The 19765-nt window shown below is 41.4% G+C and overlaps 1 protein-coding gene and 1 pseudogene across 13 annotated transcripts in view; both read left to right on the top strand.

Annotated features, from left to right (window-relative positions):
• KIF13A (kinesin family member 13A) overlaps window positions 1-19765 on the top strand; it is a 225525-nt gene that overhangs the window by 136769 nt on the left and 68991 nt on the right. For all 13 annotated transcript variants that reach the window (XM_032247635.1, XM_032247644.1, XM_032247634.1 and 10 more), the window contains exons 10-14: window positions 10117-10228; window positions 10600-10812; window positions 14042-14152; window positions 16650-16784; window positions 19515-19645. In XM_032247635.1, coding sequence (XP_032103526.1) covers window positions 10117-10228; window positions 10600-10812; window positions 14042-14152; window positions 16650-16784; window positions 19515-19645 — 702 coding nt within the window. The remainder of the gene's footprint in view (window positions 1-10116; window positions 10229-10599; window positions 10813-14041; window positions 14153-16649; window positions 16785-19514; window positions 19646-19765) is intronic.
• LOC116529747 lies at window positions 5824-8655 on the top strand (annotated as a pseudogene).

Raw genomic sequence — 19765 nt, forward strand, 5'->3', positions numbered from 1 at the left:
AATTTTTGTAGTGGACCTTACTGGATTACCCCAACGCTTGGTGATTACATAATTTAGATCATTTAGTAACTGGCTCTTTTTTTATAATGACTTGTTGAATTGAATGTAATTTTCTCTACATCTTACTCTCTTTTCTTCTCTCTCTCTCTGTCTTTCTTTTTTTTTTTTTTTTTTTTTTTAAGAGATGTGGTCTCACTATGTTGACCAGGCAGGTCTTAAACTCTTGACCTCAAGTGATTTTCCCATCTCAACCTCCCAAAGTGCTGGGATTATAGGTATGAACCACCACTCCTGGCCTCGTCTTATTTATATACTGTCTCTTTCACAAATGGATGTATTTCTTGCTAGTTTATAAGATATGATCTTCCTTTTTCAGGGTTCTTTAACTTTCAGAGCATTTTCATACACTCTGGGAGACTCATAACGTGTATTTTTATTTCTTTTCTAAGAGGTGGAAACTGATGTTTAGAGACATTAAATAACATAAGTAAAATCCCAGCAAACATTTAGTATGCCTTGGCTGGGTACAGTGGCTCACCCCTTAGTCCCAGCATTTTGGGAGACCGAGGCAGGTAGATCGCTTGAGGTCAGGAGTTCAAGACCAGCCTAACTAGCCTGGTGAAACCATGTCTCTACTAAAAATACAAAAATTAACCAGGCATGGTCATAGGTGCCTGTAATCCCAGTTACTCAGGAGGCTGTCTCAGAAAAAAAAAAAAAAAGAAAAGAAAAGCAGTTGAGTTCCTAAACTAAAGAAATCTCTGACACGTTCTTAAACTTTCTCTGGGCTCCCAGTTGGGTTTCTTTGGAGGAGCATTAATAATCCTCTTAAGCAGACCTGTCAAGGACTTCACACAAACGTCAGTGTCTGCTTAGTGGGCTGTGGATTTAGGAGCTTCATGTCTCCTGAAGCTCTTAAAAACTTTAAGCACATGTTACTCCTTTTGTTAAAGAACTAAGGCACTGTGTGGCCTACCGCCAAGGAGTGCTCAGAGCCTAGGAGGTATAGGTCATCTGTGGACCATCTTCACAGGGGGAATACATTTGAAAAGCCAATCTAGTGCTCCACCTGTTTAGTGAAGGTAGAATGAAGAAGGCTTTTCCTTGTCATTGCAGTCTGGCTGCTTCAGTTTTTCAGAGAACACATTTGGATCATAGAGCACTCTCTTATACCCTCAGACACTGAAAATGGTTTCATTTATTCTCAATAATGGCTAGTCACTAAATGCAAACAATGTTTATCTAATGAATATTATTCCCAGTCTCATTTCCATTTCAGTTGCTGTGCTTAATAAGCTAACGTCAGCAAGCTAACATCTCCAAAAGTGGGGTCTATTGAACACTTGTTCTAGAGAAATTCATATATGTTACTTCTAGGATTATATCAGTATAATTTGTTAGAATAATTTGTAAGCATGATATTTCTAGTATTTCATGTGATTCGGTGATATGCTTTGGCTGTGTCCTTAACCAAACCTCATCTTGAATTGTAGCTCCCATAATTACCATACTGTTGTGGGAGGGACCCTGTGGAAGTTAACTGAATCATGGGAGCAGTTTCCCCATACTGTTCTCGTGGCATAGTGAATAAGTCTCATGAGATCTGATGGTTTTATAAGGGGAAATCCGTTTTGCTTAGTTCCCATTATTTCTCTTGCCTGCTGCCATGTAGGACATGTCTTTTGCCTTTCACCATGATTGTGAGGCCTCCCCAGCCACGTGGAACTGTGAGTCCATTAAGCCTCTTTTTCTTTAAAAATTACCCAGTCTTGGGTATGTCTTAATCAGTAGCTTGAAAATGGACTAATATACTCACTCTTCCTTTTTTTCTTCTTGAGTACTTTCCATGATTCTTGTTCATTCTCTTACAGAAACCTCACTCTAAAGAGGTATTGCCTGAATAACAAAAGAGGAATTTGTATCAAGGGAGAAAAATAAAATGGCTTACTTCTGTCCATTACTCAAGGGTGGGTGTCCTTCTTAATTTATGACTTGTATGTTACAAGGTCCATACATGTCAATAAAAAACCTGGATAGACATCTTTGCATTTAATAGGAGAGACCCATGAAGAACAGCAAAACTCTGCTCCTTGGGACACTGTATCCACTTGTTGGAAGAATGTGATAGGGTTACCCAAGGTCCCCTAAAGCATTTTTGTCAAACACTAGCTCTTCGAATGACTTTGGGAAGAAAAGGATCCTTGGACAAATTATTTTGAGAAAGGATGATTATAAAACCTTTCTTTGGAGATTCACAGTGCTACAAGCTCAGAGACGCACTGCAGTTAAATCCAGTCTAACTTTGGCTTGTCATTCCCCAAACTTATTTGATGACAGAATTCTAGGTTTAACATGTATTAAGCTCCCAGAACAATAAAATATACACTGACATTTTAAAGTGTACACTGACATTTTCAGAAATGTCAATGTGTACTTTGTTGTTCTACCACAACAATGAAATGGAAATGAGATTGGGAATGATACTCAGTAGATGAACATTGAGTTTAATGATTGGCATTAACCACTGGAAAACAATTTGAAAGGAAATTAGGCTGATCCTGGAGCTATCATCATTTTCTTTGCTTTCCTGTCATCTGATGGTACTGTCCTTTCCTCATAATTTGCCATCCATATTCTTTTTCATTTGTCCTTTACTGTTAAGAGTGAGGACCTACTGGGGAGAATGCTAAACTCAAATCCACTTATTTCATCACCTTTCAACTAATTATTTGTTTATTTTTTCTTTTTTTTTTTGAGATGGAGTCTCACTCTGTCACCCAGGCTAGAGTGTAGTGGCCCAATCTTGGCTCACCGCAACCTCCGCCTCCTGGGTTCAAGTGATTCTCCTGCCTCAGCCTCCCGAATAGCTAGGATTACAGGCACATGCCACCATGCTCAGTTAATTTTTGTATTTTTAGTTGAGACAAGGTTACACCATGTTGGCCAGGCTGGTGTCAAACTTCTGACCTCAGGTGATCTCCCCACCTCGGCCTCCCAGTGTGCTGGGATTACAGGCGTGAGCCACTGCGCCCAGCCTCAGCTAATTATTTCAAAGCCAGGGATTGCATCTTGGAAATGCACACAGCTCTATTAACTTTAATGTGTGTTCATGCCATCCTCATGATCTCAGGATGACTCTACCATTCCAAACGTTGGATCCACATCTGTAGTACAAACTAGAGAAGGGAAAAAGGAGGAAGGACAAAAAAACACAGGCTTCTGTCAGCTGAACATGTACCTGCTTTTATCAGGAAAACAACAGCTTTCTTGGAAGCCCCACCCAGTAATGTTTACCTACGTCTCCTTGGTCAGAACTGTGTTTAATGGCTACCTGAAGCTGCAGAGGAGTTTGGAAAATAGTTTTTAGCCCAGCACATTGCTTCCAGGAAAACCAGTGTTCTTTTAGCAAATACCACTCAATGTGTCCCCAAACTATTATTGAATTAGTCCTTTTTAAACAGAGGTCCATGTTTTAGTCTTCACTAGATCTAGACTCAGATTAACTCTGCAGATGTTTACTGAGTGCTTTCCATCACAAACCAAGCACAGCAATTGCAGGGAGGAATGTGTATGGCAAATTACACTGTGTACCCTCGAGGTAATCACAATCTAAATAGAAAGGCAGAGAAATAGCTACACAAATCACTCCAATAAAGTTTAATAAGTGTTATATGTATGATCTTAGAACGGATTATTGGACTAATAAGTAAAATGACGTTTGAAATCCATCCTGTGCAATACAGATAACACACACATCATATCCACTCCCAAGGAAAGAAATCTAAGGGTCACAGTTTCAGGGGAAATGGGTGCAGGTTAGGGGAAGATGCAGAAAATTTTTTAAAAGTTGAATTATAACTCAGTTTTTTTCTCACTGATTATATTTATTGGAGTGGCTTTTATTTGGCTCTTGACCTTCCCAACTTTCTTTTACTTTTTTTTTTTTTTTTGAGCTGGAGTTTCACTCTTCTTGCCCAGGCTGGAGTGCTATGGCACAATCTCAGTTCACTGCAACCTCCGCCTCCCAGGTTCAAGCAGCTCTCCTGCCTCAGCCTCCCAAGTAGCTGGAATTACAGGCATGTGCCACCACACTCAGCTAATTTTTTCTCCATGTTGGTCAGGCTAGTCTCGAACTCCTGACCTCAGGTCATCCACCCACCTCGGCCTCCCAAAGTGCTGGAATTACAGGCATGAGCCACTGCACCTGGCCTCTTTTACGTTTTTAATCCCGAATTCTTCATTATGATAAGTAGATTTTTAAAAATTCTACCTTAAAGCATGACTATCCTTTTATAAATGTCATCTCTTAGCTTAGGACTTACTTCCTCTTTAATCAGACACTTCCCACCGCTGCCTCAGAACTTGTGGTGAGAGATTTAAAGATCAGGAGCTTCCTTACTACATCCAACTTCAGGAGCTGTGCTTCGGTAGGATCAGAAAGATTCCTGGAATAACGTATTTTGCCACTAAAATTGGCAAACAACCGCCCCCTTGTTCCGGATACCTATGAGGCCAACAGGCTGCCCACTGGACTCTACCTTGAGAAGACAGTATTAGCAGAATCCATAATTAGTGATTTTATTATATTTTTAAGCTGCCCGGGAATAAAATATTCATGAAAATATGTAAGCCTGGCTAGGCTCAGTGGCTCATGCCTGTAATCCCAACACTTTAGGAGGCTGAGGTGGGAGGATCACTTGAGCCCAGGTGTTCGAGACCAGCCTGAGCAACATAGCCAGACCCCATCTCTACAAAAAATTTTTAAAATTAGCCAGGCGTAGTGGTGCATACCTGTGGTCTCAGCTACTTGGGGGGTGCTGAGGCAGGAGGATCACTTGATCCTGGGAGGTCAGGGCTGTGGTGAGCCAGGATTGTACCACTGCTCTCCATCCTGGGTGGCAGAGCAAGACCCTGTCTCAAAGAAAAAAATATTTATACATGTATAAGTATATACATATACACACACACATATACTTACATATGTGTGTGTTTGTAGACACACAAACATGCACAGACACATACATAGAAGCCTGTGATTCACCTTTCAGATGTTGAACTTTCTAAAGTTTTTGGGATTCCAGAAGCCCCTGCATCATTGCTTCTGAGTGGAACATAGAAGAAAAGGATAGTATGGGCTCCTCCTCCCTGGGTGACCTGATTATCTCTCACTTGCCGTTGAATCCCAGTCACACTGCAGTTATTTTCATTCTATTCCGAGGGGACGATAATAGATTTTGATAGAGTTCTTGTTCTGAACATGTGCGTAGTATTAGATAAAAGGGGTGGCTTCTACTAATGATACACTTCTCTAACTGGATGAGTTACAGAGCAGAATACACATGGAAACTGGAGTTGTGTAACCTCTTCCATACAGCTCCACCCCTTTGCTGCTGCTTACATGCTATACTGATGTAAGGGAGAAAAAATATTTTTCCTCTATTTCTGCTGCAAATTAGACTGGCCAAAGACAGATTAACAAGAGAAAAGCAACTAGAATTTTATTGGCATATGCGTCTTGCTTACATATGGGAGCACCCAGGGATGAGTAACCCAAAGTGGTGGTTATAACTTGGGCTTATGACTGGGCATGGTGGCTCACACCTGTAATCCCAGCGCTTTGGGATACTGAGGCAAGAGGATCCTTTGAGCCCAGTTTTAAGCTGCCAAGGAATAAAATATTCAAAACCAGCCTGGGCAACAAAGTGAGGCCCCATCTCTACAAAAAATTAGCCAGGTGTGGTGGCATGCACCTGTAGTCCCAGCTACTCAGGAGGCTGAGGTGGGAGGATCACCTGAACCTGGGAGATTGAGGCTACAGTGAGCCGTGACCATGCCAGCGCCTGCGCAACAAAGTGAGACCCTGTCTTAAAAAAAAAAAAGGAAAAGGGGTTTTGGGCTTCTGGATGGGAAGGTGTTTTGGGCAAGTTATGGGAAGGTGACCGGGAAGAGTATGGTGAACAAGAGTTGTCTAGAGAGGTTTGTTACATAGGTTTCTGTCACTTCTCCACTTTTAAGAGTTGTTAACTGTACTCCCATTCTTGGTGCTAGAGAGGGAGACACCTCTACAAATGGAAATGTCCTTTACAAAAGGAAAATTGATGCCCTGTTTTTAGAGCTTTTCCTGAGCCTGCTGGTTCTCAATGGCCTCTAGCTTAAAATAATCCATATTCTGGCACCCATCAGTCATCTTGTAGACAAGGCGTTGCACGGTGGACGTTGATGACACCGTATCTTTCCTTTTTTGTCTCAAAGTGCTCTTTGGATTTTATGTTTCTACATTTAGGAGTGCCAGAAACTTTCTGTTTTTCCCCCTTATACTGTCAAAGTAGAAATTATAAGTAGTTGCCACAAGGAAGGAAAATCTCTTGGTGATAGAAAAAAACCCATGTCATCTCCAAAATGTATTCTCATGTGAAACGTCACTGTTAACCACAAAGTCACTAATACTGACATTTAAGTCACTGAGCTCTTTAGAGTTTGTGCCAGTTAAAATAATATCTGCCATACTGAGGTAGTAAAATATCTGGGATAGTTCAAAGAGTTGTTTGCAGTAGAAGATGTTGATGGTTGGAGCTCATTCCTTTCCCTGCTGTGGCCACAGCCATGAGTATGCTCTAGCTTCTGAAGAGACTCGCCTCTAGTGTCCTCCACTGTGGCAAGAAGGTGGTCTGGTTGGACCCCAATGAGATCAGTGAAATTGCCAGTGCCAACTCCCGTCAGCAGATCTGGAAGATGATTAAAGATGGTCTGATCCCGTGACGGCCCATTCCCAGGCTCGATGCCTGAAAAACACCTTGGCCCACCAGAAGGGCAAGCACATGGGCACAGGTAAGCGGAAGGGTACAGCCAATGCACAAATACCAGAGAAGGTCATATGGATGAGGAGAGTGAGGATTCTGCTCTGGCTGCTCAGTTACCGGGAATCTAAGATTGATCACCACATGGATCACAGCCTGTACCTGTAGGTGAAGGGGAATGTATTAAAAAACAGGTGGATTCTCATGAGACACAGCCACAAGCTGAAGGCAGACAAGGCCCCCACAAGAAGCTCCTGGCTGCCCAGGCTGAGGCCTGCAGGTCTAAGACCAAGGAAGCATGCAAGCACCGTGAAGAGGCCTCCAGGCAAGGAGGAGGAGATCATTAAGACTTTGTCCAAGGAGGAAGAGACCAAGAAATAAAAGCTCCCCCTTTGTATATACTGGCCTCCATGATTACATAGATCAGCCATTAAAATAAAACAAGTTTTAAAAAAATTGATAGTTGCAAAATGTGAAAAAAAATGCCCTGTATTCTGTATTAAAGCGGAAATGTGTTTTTACCTTATATTGAATTCCTACTTGCCTCTATTATCACATACAGTATTTTTTTCCTAAAATTGTTAACTTTGGAGGAGTGATTGGACTTATTTATTTTTTTTAAACAGCTGTGTTGAGAAGTAACTCACATGCAGTATAGTTCGCCATTTTAAAGTGTGCCATTCAGTAGCTTTAATATATTCAAAGAATTGAACAGCCATCACTGTAGTCTCATTTTAAAACATTTTCATCATACCCAAAAGAAACCATGTACCCAAATAATTCCCTGTTACCCCGCCCCCCGCCCCAGCGCTAGTCAACCACTACCTCCATCTCTATAGATTTGCCTATTCGAGATATTTCATATAAATGAAATCATACAGTATATGGCTCTGTTGGCTTGCAATTGCTACTGTAACAGATTATCACAAAGTGAGTAGCTTAAAACAACAGAAATGTATTTCTCACAATTCTGCAGGCCAGAAGTTTGAAATCAAGGAGTCAGCAGGGTTTGTTCCCTCTTAGGGGGTCAGAGGGAGAATCTATTCCATGCCTCTCTTTCTGTTTCTGTAAGGCCAGCAATTCTCAGCATTCACTGGCTTGCAGGTATGTCACTCCAATCTCTGCCTGAGTCTTCACATGACCATCTCCCCTGGGTGTCTTTATATGACCTTCTTATAAGGACTTCCCTCATTAGATTACAGCCCTTCCTAATCCAGCATGATCTCATCTTAACTGATTACAGCTGCAGGGATCCTATTTCCAAACAGCATCACATTCTGAGGGTCTGGTGGACATGAATACTGTTCAACCCAGGACAACGGCCTTTTGTGTTTAGCTTCTTTCACGTAGCATAATTTTCCCAGGGTTCATCCGTGTTGTAGTTGTTGTGATACATGTATCTGGACTTAATTCCCTTTTATGGCCAAATAATGTCCCACTGTGTGGATATACCAAATTTTATTCATCACTTCATCATTTGATGGGCATTGGGTCATTTCCACATTTTGACTTTTGTGGATAAGCTGCTTTGAATAGTCATGTACGAGTTTTTGTGTAGACTTATGTTTTCATTTCTCTTGAGTTAGATGTGTTTAACTTTTAAATCTGTCAAGTATAATGTCACTTTTTCTTTGTATAAAAGTATGGGGTACAAGTGCAATTTTGTTACATGCATAGATTGTGCAGTGGTCAAGTCAGGGCTTTTAAGGCATCTGTCACCTGGCCATCCATCACCTGAATAACGTACATTGTACTCATTATGCATTAATTAGGCTTCTTGGCCCGACACAGTGGTTGTAATCCCAGCACTTTGAGAGGCCAAGGCGGATGGGTCACCAGAGGTCAGAAGTTTAAGAACAGCCTGGCCAACATAGTGAAACCCTATCTCTACTAAAAATACAAAAATCAGCCAGGTGTGGTGGTGGGTGCCTGTAATCCCAGCTACTGGGGAGGATGAGGCAGGAGAATTGCTTGAGATCAGGAGATGGAGGTTGCAGTGAGCCAGATCACGCCACTGCACTCCAGCCCGGGTGACAGAGTAATATTCCATCTAAAAAAAAAAAATTAATTAAGCTTGTCATCCTCTCCCTTCTGCTCCCTCACCCTTCCAAATCTCCATTGTCTATCATTCCAGTCTCTGTGTCCATGAGTCCACATTATTTAGCTTCCACTGATGAGTAAGAACAAGCAATATTTGTTCTGTATCTGACTTCTTTATTTTTTATTTTTTAATTTTAATTTTTTTGACTTGTTTTACTTAAGATGTACATATTTATGCCACTCTGTGGTAATGGCTGTTATTAAAATTCGAATGGTCATTCTGATAAAATGAATTCTGGTTCATTTTCTGAATCTTGAGTTTGTGTTGTATTTCAGGGACTTTTCAGTGACTCATCTTTGGGGAATTATGTTTTATGGGAAATATGCTTCTTTCTTTACAGCTTATTTGTTGGAAATCTGTTGCTAACATTGCAAATAAAGCTGTCTAGTCTCTCACTGGCTGGTTTGTGTCCTTTGTTATTTTATTTTATTTTTTATTTTTTGGAAACAGAGTCTTGTTCTAGTGCCCAGGCTGGAGTGCAGTGGTGCAGTCTGAGCTCACGGCAGCCTCCACCTCCCGGGTTCAAGCAGTTCTCCTGCCTCAGCCTCCCGAGTAGCTGGGACCACAGGCACTTGCCACCATGCCCGGCTAATTTTTGTATTTTTAGTAGAGACGGGGTTTCACCATGTTGGCCAGGATGGTCTTGATCTCCTTACCTCGTGATCCACCCACCTCAGCCTCCCAAAGTGCTAGGATTACAGGCATGAGCCACCGCACCTGGCCGCATTTAAACCATTTGCAAAGCCCTTTCTCTTTGTGATATTTTGGTTTTTGTAGGGTTTCTTTGTTTTTGCTTTTGTTTTTTGGAAAGAACCTTGCTCTGTCATCCAGGCTGGTGTGCAGTGGCATGATCTCAGCTCCCTGCAACCTCCACCTCTCAGGTTCCAGTGATTCTCTTACCTCAGCCTCCCAAGTAGCTGGGCTTACAGACACCTGCCACCACGCCCAGCTAATTTTTGTGTTTTTAGTAGAGATGGGGTTTTGTCGTGTTGGCCAGGCTGGGCTCAAACCCCTGGCCTCAAGTGATTCACCCACCTTGGACTCCCAAAGTACTGGGATTATGGGCATGAGCCACCAACGCCTGGCCGCCTCCCCCACTTTCTTGACAAATTAGTAGGGACTTCATTATATCAACACCAGAGCCTTATTGTTCTGCATATTTTATATTTAAACCAAATAAACATTTCATAAAACTAATTTTTTATTTTTTATTGACAGATCGCTTACAACCTTGGGTTTGGTTATATCATCACTGGCTGACCAGGCAGCTGGCAAGGGTAAAAACAAATTTGTGCCTTATCGAGATTCAGTCCTCACTTGGCTGCTTAAGGTAATCCATTGCTCTAGTTTTCTTTTCCAACTAAAAATTGGCTGTTCCAGATGCCACAGAGTAAAGGTGTGTGCAAAGCTAAGCGAATGTATAAAGAACTCTCCTGATGACAGTTATTCTAATTCCTAGGAACACGGAATAAAAACTATTTTCTACTGCTTAGAATGCCGTTTGACAGGCATTATTCATTGCTGTGAATATAGAGAAAATACATTTCATCTTGTCGTGACATCATTTGTAAAATGCAAGTCCATTTTCACATAATATTTTCTTTATAGAGAATAATGTCATACGTAACACATTTAGGGGTTTGATCGTACGTGTTGTTCACGGAATGGGCTCCCTAAGATGCTGTTTGAAATACTTTGCAGGACAATTTGGGAGGAAATAGCCAAACCTCTATGATAGCTACCATCAGCCCAGCAGCAGACAACTATGAAGAGACCCTCTCCACGTTAAGATATGCAGACCGAGCCAAAAGGATTGTGAACCATGCTGTTGTGAATGAGGACCCCAACGCAAAAGTGATCCGAGAACTGCGGGAGGAAGTTGAGAAACTGAGAGAGCAGCTCTCTCAGGCAGAGGTAAAAGCAGCCTGGCGCTCCCTGTTGGTAAAGTTCCCTGGCTTGCGGGATTTAACTGGCAAGGGTGTGCTCGTTTGCAATTGTAGGTCATTGTTTGCTGTTGTAGGTCATCTGATATGGTTTGGATTTGTGTCTCCACCCAAATCTCATATCAAATTGTAATCCCCAGTGTTGGAGGAGGCGATTGGATCATGGGGGTGGCCTTCCCCCTTGCTGTTCTTGTGATAGTGGGTGCTCACCAGATCTGCTTGTTTAAAACGGTGTGCCACCTCCTCCTTCACTTCCTTCCTCCTGCTCAGTCATGTAGGATGTGCCTGCTTCCCCTTATGCCATGATTGTAAGTTTGCTGAGGCCTCCGCCGCCATGCTTTTTATACAGCCTGTGGAACCATGAGCCAATTAAACCTCTTTTCTTTATAAATTACCCAATCTGGGGTATTTCTTTATAGCAGTGTGAGAACAGACTAATTAATACATCATCTCAGTGTGGTTCAGCACTTCAGTGTTTATTGGCACCTGCCAAGTGCTAAGCATTGTGAAGACCAACACGAGTAATACAAGACTTATGTCCTAGGAACTTATAGTCACAGAAGCAAACAAATGAGAGATAATTCCTGCTACTACCTGACCATTTGCTTCAGTAAATCAGTTGGCCTTTGAATTGTCAATAGGAAAGTATGCTGTTTTTATTAACATTATAGACTATATTTCCACACGGCCTTGCAGTTTTCAGAGAACTTAGTTAGGTATCATCTCCTTGTTAAGCCATGGAAACAGCATGATCAAGGATAATTAAACATTAGGAATACTTCAGAAATCTTTTACTTTTCCATTTATATCAAGAAAGAAAATCTTTTTGTATTGTTATCTTTCTTCTTTGGCTTTACTCAAACTTTAATAATGATATATTATTCCAAATAGGTATTGCTTTTTGCAAATTATTGGGTGAGACCATGTCTCATTTGAAATATGTAAGAGGACAGCTTTGGAAGCCAAGTGCCTTATTTAAGTCACAGGGTTACACATGTCAGGACTTGGGAGTATACCTGACGCTTCTAAGTTTACATTCCTTCACCACTCTCTTCTGACCCCACTGAAGTTGGGAGAGGATTAACTTGTAAGAAAAAAAGAAAGAAAAACAGAGTTAATGGCCACTATTTATCGATCATGTATATGCCAGACACTATGTAAATACTTTGATCCATCAGCATATTTCATCAAAAAGTAATCAATAGAAGACTGAAAACACAAAAAGCTATAGCCAGTAGTCTGAATACTCTATTCATTGGTGATCTTGGCATTGCATTGAAATTGTTTATTCATATATCCTTCTCTTCTTTCAGGCTATGGCTCTTAAAGTACAAGATGCTGTGTTTTATTAAATTTTTTCTTTTTTTTTTTTTTGAGATGGAATCTTGCTCTGTCACCAAGCTGGAGCGCAATGGTGTGACCTCAGCTCACTGCAACTTCTGTCTCCAGGTTCAAGTGATTCTCCTGCCTCAGCTTCCAGAGTAGCTGGGATGATAGGCAGCTGCCACCACGCTCAGCTAATTTTTGTATATTTAGTAGAGATGTGGTTTCACCATGTTGGCCAGGATGGTCTTGATCTCCTGACCTCATGATCCACCCACCTCGGCCTCCCAAAGTGCTGGGATTACAGGCATAAGCCCCTGTGCCCTGCCTTAATAATTTTGTTTAGCCCTTACCCCTAGCCTGACAATGATACTAGAAAGCACTTACCACAATGTCTTCCACATAGTAAGTGCTCCATAAATGTTGCTGATTTTTATTATCATCATTTATAATCATTCAGTGCATTGAGTATAATTTTTTAATTGATGCTAAGAAGGGTAGCAAAACACCAGAAAAAATAAAATGCTGATAAACTTTGAAAATAGTCATGATGCTAGGAGGAAAGTATAATGGTTCTGCAATGTGTTTATAGGTGGATCATCTACTTATTTGCATTTCTACTGTGACCATGTAATCTAGATCAGATGGCTCGAGCAATACCTGACCAAAGGAAACAAAAGAGGAGCCACATAGGTCCACCTATAATTTTATTTTTCTGTTTCTTTTATTCTTTTTGTTTTTTTTGTTTGAGACAGAGTCTCACTCTGTTGCCCAGGCTAGAGTGCAGTGGCACTATCTTGGATCACTGCAACCACCACCTCCTGGGTTCAAGTGATTCTCTTGTCTCAGCCTCCCAAGTAGCTAGGATTACAGACAGGCATGTGCCATTATACCTAGCAAATTTTTTGTATTTTTAGTAGAGACAATGTTTCACCATGTTAGCCAGGCTGGTCTCGAACTCCTGGCCTCAAGTGATCCGCCCACCTCAGCCTTCCAAAGTGTTGGGATTATAGGCTTGAGCCACTGGCCTCGTCTGTAATTTTCATATATGTCCCACTGTACTCAGCACTAAATGCCACTGTCAGGCTTTGTTAATACCATGAGCCTCAGGCATACTCAGGTAGCTTTCATATCATCACATCCCAGCTCGTTGTCCAAGCTCTGCCATCTTTCCTGTTCATAGAGTTTTACTCTGTAGAGGCTCATGTTACTTTAAGGTATCAAAGCATATCATTGACAAGGAAAGACCTCTCCCCTGAATATTTTGTTAAGCTGCAAATATCTGCATTGAAACCTCTTAGTTACCCTCCCTGAACAAACGAGAAGGGAAAGCACAGCCCTTTTACCGAGCTATGCTGCTTCTGGGTGAACGGTAAATAAGCAAAATGTATTGCCATCAGCGGAGAAAGGTAGTCCAAACGCCCAGATTCAAAATTTAAAATACATGAGAAGTCTTTACCTTTTCTAGCAGATTAATTTAATTGGAATTCATTTATTGATGATGAGTGTTAATCTCTGTCTTATTGAAAAGGAAGTCTGCTTAAGTCAACTTTTTTCCTAATTATCTGTTTCAAAGTTGAACATTAGTATCTGTTAGGGCTTTAAATGTGAGATCTAAAAATGATGGATAAAATGATTCTAATGATTTGTTTCATGTTCACTCAGGACATTGCTATTTCTTTTTCTCCTTGGAACAGGAGCAGCCACGTTCTCTTACATTCGTTTGATAAATAAAGGTTAAAACCCACCCCAATAGCATATAACTTAATTTTTTCCAGCAGACTATTGTTAACTGCTTATGAGGGACAGTAACTGATTGTCTTGTACATAATGCTGGAAAAATTTTGAATGTCCTCTATCTCTGGTTTCATTTTAAGGCCATGAAGGCCCCTGAACTGAAGGAGAAGCTTGAAGAGTCTGAAAAGCTGATAAAAGAACTAACAGTGACTTGGGAAGAGAAGCTGAGGAAAACAGAAGAGATCGCACAGGTAGCTTGATAATTTAGCCCTAAAGTATTGGGATTCTTTTTCATTTATTGTCTTTTCTGTGTAGTTTCCTGTCCTCTTCAGAAAGTCTTTTTTTCTTTTTTTTTTTTTTTTTTTTTTGAGACAGAGTCTCACTCTGTCACCCAGGCTGGAGTGCAGTGGCGTGATCTCGGCTCACTACAACATCCACCGCCGGGGCTCGAGCAAGTCATCTGCCTCAGCCTCCTGAGTAGCTGGAATTACAGGTGCCTACCACAATGCCTGGCTAATTTTTGTATTTTTAGTAGAGATGGGGTTTTACCATGTTGGTCAGGCTGGTCTCAAACTCCTGACCTCAGGTGATCTGCCCACCTCAGCCTCCAAAGTGCTATGATTATAGGCGTGAGCCACCACACCCAGCCTCAGAAAGTCTTTTAAGGACCCTTTTCTGCTGAACCAGAGATTGCAAAGATCACCTTTTTTTTTTTTTTTTTTTTTTGTAGATCTGGGATCTTACTTTGTTGCCCAGGCTGGTCTCAAACTCCTGAGCTCAAATGATTTTTCTGTCTCAGCCTCCCAGAGTGCTGGGGTTGCAGGCGTGAGCCACTGTGCCTGGTCCAGCAAACATCACTTTTAGACATTGACTTCATGTCTTTTTATCAATGTACAATATGGCCCATAAATTTCCAGATGTGTTAGCGCTAAATTTGAACAGACATGGTTACAGAAAATATCATTTGTATTTTCTGCTCTTCATATTTGCTCTTATGTGATTTTTCCCCCCCAGAGAGTATCACTCTGTCACCCAGGCTGGAGTGCAGTGGCTCGATCTCAGCTCACTGCACCCTCCGCCTCCTGGGTTCAAGCAATTCTCCTGCCTCAGCCTCCTGAGTAGCTGGCACTAGAGGTGTGCGTCATTACACCTGGCTAATATTTTTTGTACTTTAGTAGAGATGGGGTTTCACAGGCTGATCTCAAACTCCTGAGCTCAGGCAATCCATTCACCTTGGCCTCCCAAAGTGCTGGGATTACAGGTGTGAGTCACCGTGTCAGCCTTATTTTGTGATTTTAAAATCACCTGGCAAAGCATGAGCCTACCTCATTTTAATTTTTATTCTATTGATTGATTGATTGATTGATTGAGATGGAGCCTTGCTTTGTCACCCAGGCTGGAATGCAGTGGTGTGATCTTGGCCTCCTGCAACCCCCGCCTCCCAGGTTCAAGCTATTCTCCTGCCTCAGCCTCCCAAGTAGCTACGACTACAGGCACGTGCCACCACACCTGGGTAATTTTTGTACTTTTTTAGTAGAGACATGGATTCACCATGTTGGCCAGGCTGGTCTGAAACCCCTGACCTCAGGTGATCCACCTGCCTCAGCCTCTGAAGAAGCTGCCTAATTGACACAGAATTTGTAACATACAGCATATCATAATTTTTGTAATGTATTTGATTCTTTGGGCTTGTTAGGAAATGCTATATGTTTATATTTTAACTTTTACTTAAGATATAAAGGAAGGACTAATTCTCAGGGGTTATGTGCATCATTAATTTCTCTGCATTATATATTTCACAAACAGTTTTAATCTCATTGACCATTTGGAAATATTGGACCATCTCCATCAAGTAGCTTAACAGCAGTCACTGGAACCCAGTCCAACCTTCTGCTGATGTTTCTTATAGATATCATTCACACCCACACATACCCCTATCCTTACTATCCTCTTAACATTGCTTTATGTTTCTTCATATTACTTAACACCATTGAAATTCTATGTACCATATTGACTTGCCTGCTTTCTTACATCCTGTTTCTCCCACCAAAATATAAGCTTTCATGAAAGACAGGACTTTATTTGATTCAGTGCTGTATTTGCAGCCTGAGATCAATAACTGCTACGTTGTAGACTCTAATAAATGTATCTCGAATGAATGAATGAATACAAGGCCTTCCGCAGTAGAGATCCAACCTTCTCTTCCAGCCTCAACTTCCACTGCTTTCCCATATTTGCCAGAGGTTCTTTGCCCCTGAAATCATCTAGTATGTCCAGAGTCTTTCTTTACTGTGTTTCCGTATGTCCTGCCTCAAGAACACCCTATCCTTATATATCTGTTGAAATTCTTCTTATGCTTCAAGAACTATCTCAGATGTATTCTCTTTCTCCAGCCTTTCTCGGTCTCTTAATCCATCACGATCTCTCTCCTTTGCAGCCCCTGGCATTTTGTACTCTTCCAATAGCACAGCACTCTCCTCTTTTGTCCTCTAGTTTTGTGGTCTTGTCCCTTATTCTAGACTCTAAGCCCCTTAGGAGGCAAAATGGTGTCTCGTTCATTCTTGGTGCCCCATCACTCCTGCCACGAGATGTCATGCACTGTAGACTCTGTAAATGTGGTTGAGGAGAGTAGCATGTGTAATCCCATTGGCATTGTCCCCAGAAACAGTGACTTGCTCTTTCCATGGATACATCTTGTGAATAGAACAACAAATAGAGTTTCCTTCTTTTGTCTGTTTTTGTGCACAGGAAAGACAACGACAACTTGAAAGCATGGGGATTTCCCTGGAGATGTCTGGTATCAAGGTGGGGGATGACAAATGCTACTTAGTCAACCTGAATGCAGACCCTGCTCTTAACGAACTTCTGGTTTATTATTTAAAGGTAGGAGAATATATAAATACATAGTTGCAATCAAGATTCATTCCTATATAGTTCCTAGTTGAATCTGGGTGCCTGTCTCTGTGATGTTGCTTTTTGTATCCAGCTTAGCCCTCAGTAAAAGTAAGAAGATGGATGGTGCCCTCAGATCACCACTGAGAAGGAAAAACAGCCATTTTTCATCATGTGGGGCTGTGCAGTTGGGACTGATCTCCTGTGAGTCCAGGCTTCAGAGGGGCACAAGTGGGCAACAGTAGGTGTCAAGGTGATGCCTACCTATATGAGAAGGCTCTAGGTGTGAGATGACAAGGATTTGGGGAATATCTCTGTTCTTCCACAGAGATCCTGAGAAGCTCTGGAGGTTCTTAGTTATGCTTCTGAGTAATTCCAAAGAGATCTCAAGATCAACACAAGCCTAAAGCAGACCCTCATGCTAGATTAAATAAACAACAAGGTTCTTCTAGAGCTATCCCTTATAAACCTATATCCTCAAGAAATAACTTTTGGTCTCATAATCACCCTTCAAGTGTAGAGGTGGGACGTGGCCACCCTGTTGCCTCTGTGGTCGCAGGACATGCCACGTTGGATAGCTTACTATAATGGTTCTCAAATTTTCTGACTTCAGAACCCATTTACACTCATAAAAAGTATAAGGACTCCAAAGAACTTTCGTGCATCTGGGTTATATCTGTGTTCACTGTATTGGATGCTAAGACTGAGAACATTTTAAACTACAAACATAAATATATAACCCCTAGCCCTCAGGGCTATAACATCATTACATGTCTCATAGACTCTGGAAAACTCTACCATCACACTCATGATAAAATGAGAGAGCAAAGGCAAACAACGTGTTCATGTTTCTATTAAAGTAGTTTTGACCTCATAGCCTCCTGCAGGGTTCTCGGAGGCTCCAGGGGTTCTCAGATCACACTTTCAGAACTGCTTGCTTACTCTGCAAAGTGAGAAATAAGACATCTGATGGACATTGGTGTAGGACACCACGACTGACATATGCCATTCAGCCAGCCATCAGGGCATTTTTTTCCCCCATTTATTTATTTTATTGCATTTTAGGTTTTGGGGTACATGTGAAGAACATGCAAGATTGTTGCATAGGTACACAAGCGGCAGTGTGATTTGCTGCCTTCCTCCCCATCACCTACATCTGGCATCTCTCCCCTTGCTATCTCTCCCCAACTCCCCACCCCCCACCGTCCCTCCCCTATTTCCCCCCAACTGACCCCAGTGTGTAGTGCATCAGGGCATTTTTAACCTCACACATACACACTCTTTCTGAGTCACAGAAACAAACTTTCAAGGAGTGGGGACGTGGGGACCTAAAGGCAGTTTACATATGCTGTCCACACACCTAAATCTCTAAATGCAGAGGTATTGCCCCCTTGTGAATAGTGAGGCACCTTGTTAAGGATTCTGATCTGCCTAGCGAATATATAAAATGCAATGGAGAATAAGCCAGTGTTGAAGCAAGGAGCCTCAGTCTTCTATGATCCTTTCCCTTCTACTTTTCCTAGAGACATAATATGGTACAAATAGCCCCTGAGCTATTGAAGGTCCCCCAGCAAACATAGCATCTGTTCATTTAGGCAATGAGTAAGGGGTAAGGAATTAGCTCTGAAATCTTTTTTTGTTTGTTTTGTTTTGTTTTGTTTTGCTTTTATTTTTTATCTTCTTTCTTTTCATAGATCATGGGAAACAATATCTCTGAAATCTTAATATTGAAAGACCAATCCTTCTACTTTCTCTGTCAACTAGAGAGATATTATTATAGTTAGTAAGCGATTTTAAGAGAAATAGAAAAAAATGGGATAAGCAGTGACTGAATCACCAATATAGTCTCAGTTCTTGTACGTCTGAGATACCAGACACTTAAAATCACATGAGACCAGGCACAGTGGCTCAGGCCAGTAATCCTAGAGGCCAAGGCAGGCAGATCACTTGAGGCCAGGAGCTCAAGACCAGCCTGGCAAACATGATGAAACCCCTGTCTTAAACATTAGCCAGACGTGGGGGTGTATACCTGTAATCCCAGCTGCTCAGGAAGCTTACACAAGAGAATCACTTCATCCCAGGAGGCAGAGGGTGCAGTGAGCTGAGATTGCACCACTGCACTTCAGCCTGGGTGACAGAGTGAGGCATCCCAAAACAAGAAAAAAAATCACACAAGTTTGTACATGGTATGATCCACAGGCCTCAGTACTCTATGTAACATCAGTATTAGAAACTCAAAATGTTTAGCATTTTAAAAGTTAAATGTTTTAAAATATGACTGTCAATGAAACTGCTTTTTAATAGTTCTTAAATTTATGTTACTGTTTTCAAAACACTTTCACTGTTAACTCAGATGATCCTTAAAAGAAATCTAAGTAGGTGAAATAGATAATATTATCCTGGTTTTGCCAACAACAAAACTGAGGCTCAGACAGTGAAATGGTCAAAATTGAAACTCAGAGTATTCTGTCAAGTCCAATTTCCTATGTTCTGAAATCATTGCTGATTGGGGATCTTTTTGGTAGTGTTTAAATGCTTTTTAAAGTTTGGTGTATTAAGGGTAAGCTTTTTACTTTTAATGCTTAAGGTATTTAGCATCTCTGGCAGGATTCATTTAATATTTTTGTGCATATGCTGCTGAGTTATTCAAATTGATTGTGATAAATTTTTGTTGGGTTACTCATAGTGTGGGTTTTTCTTTTTTTAATAAACTTTTACTAGGATCATACCAGGGTGGGTGCAGATACCTCGCAGGATATCCAGCTTTTTGGCATAGGGATTCAGCCTGAGCACTGTGAGATTGACATTGCATCTGATGGAGACATCACTCTTACTCCAAAAGAAAATGCAAGGTAAGAAAAGTTCATGGTGACTTCACGTGTCTTGTGTGCCTTATTTTCAGAAGGAGATTGCTGCCTCTTTCTGTTTGCTTTCAGCTGTATTAAAATTAAGGATGCACTGGATCCTCAGGG

The sequence above is a fragment of the Sapajus apella genome, unplaced genomic scaffold (assembly GCF_009761245.1).
Source record: "Sapajus apella isolate SASKATOON/1434 unplaced genomic scaffold, GSC_monkey_1.0 scaffold63, whole genome shotgun sequence".
Lineage (NCBI taxonomy): Eukaryota > Metazoa > Chordata > Mammalia > Primates > Cebidae > Sapajus > Sapajus apella.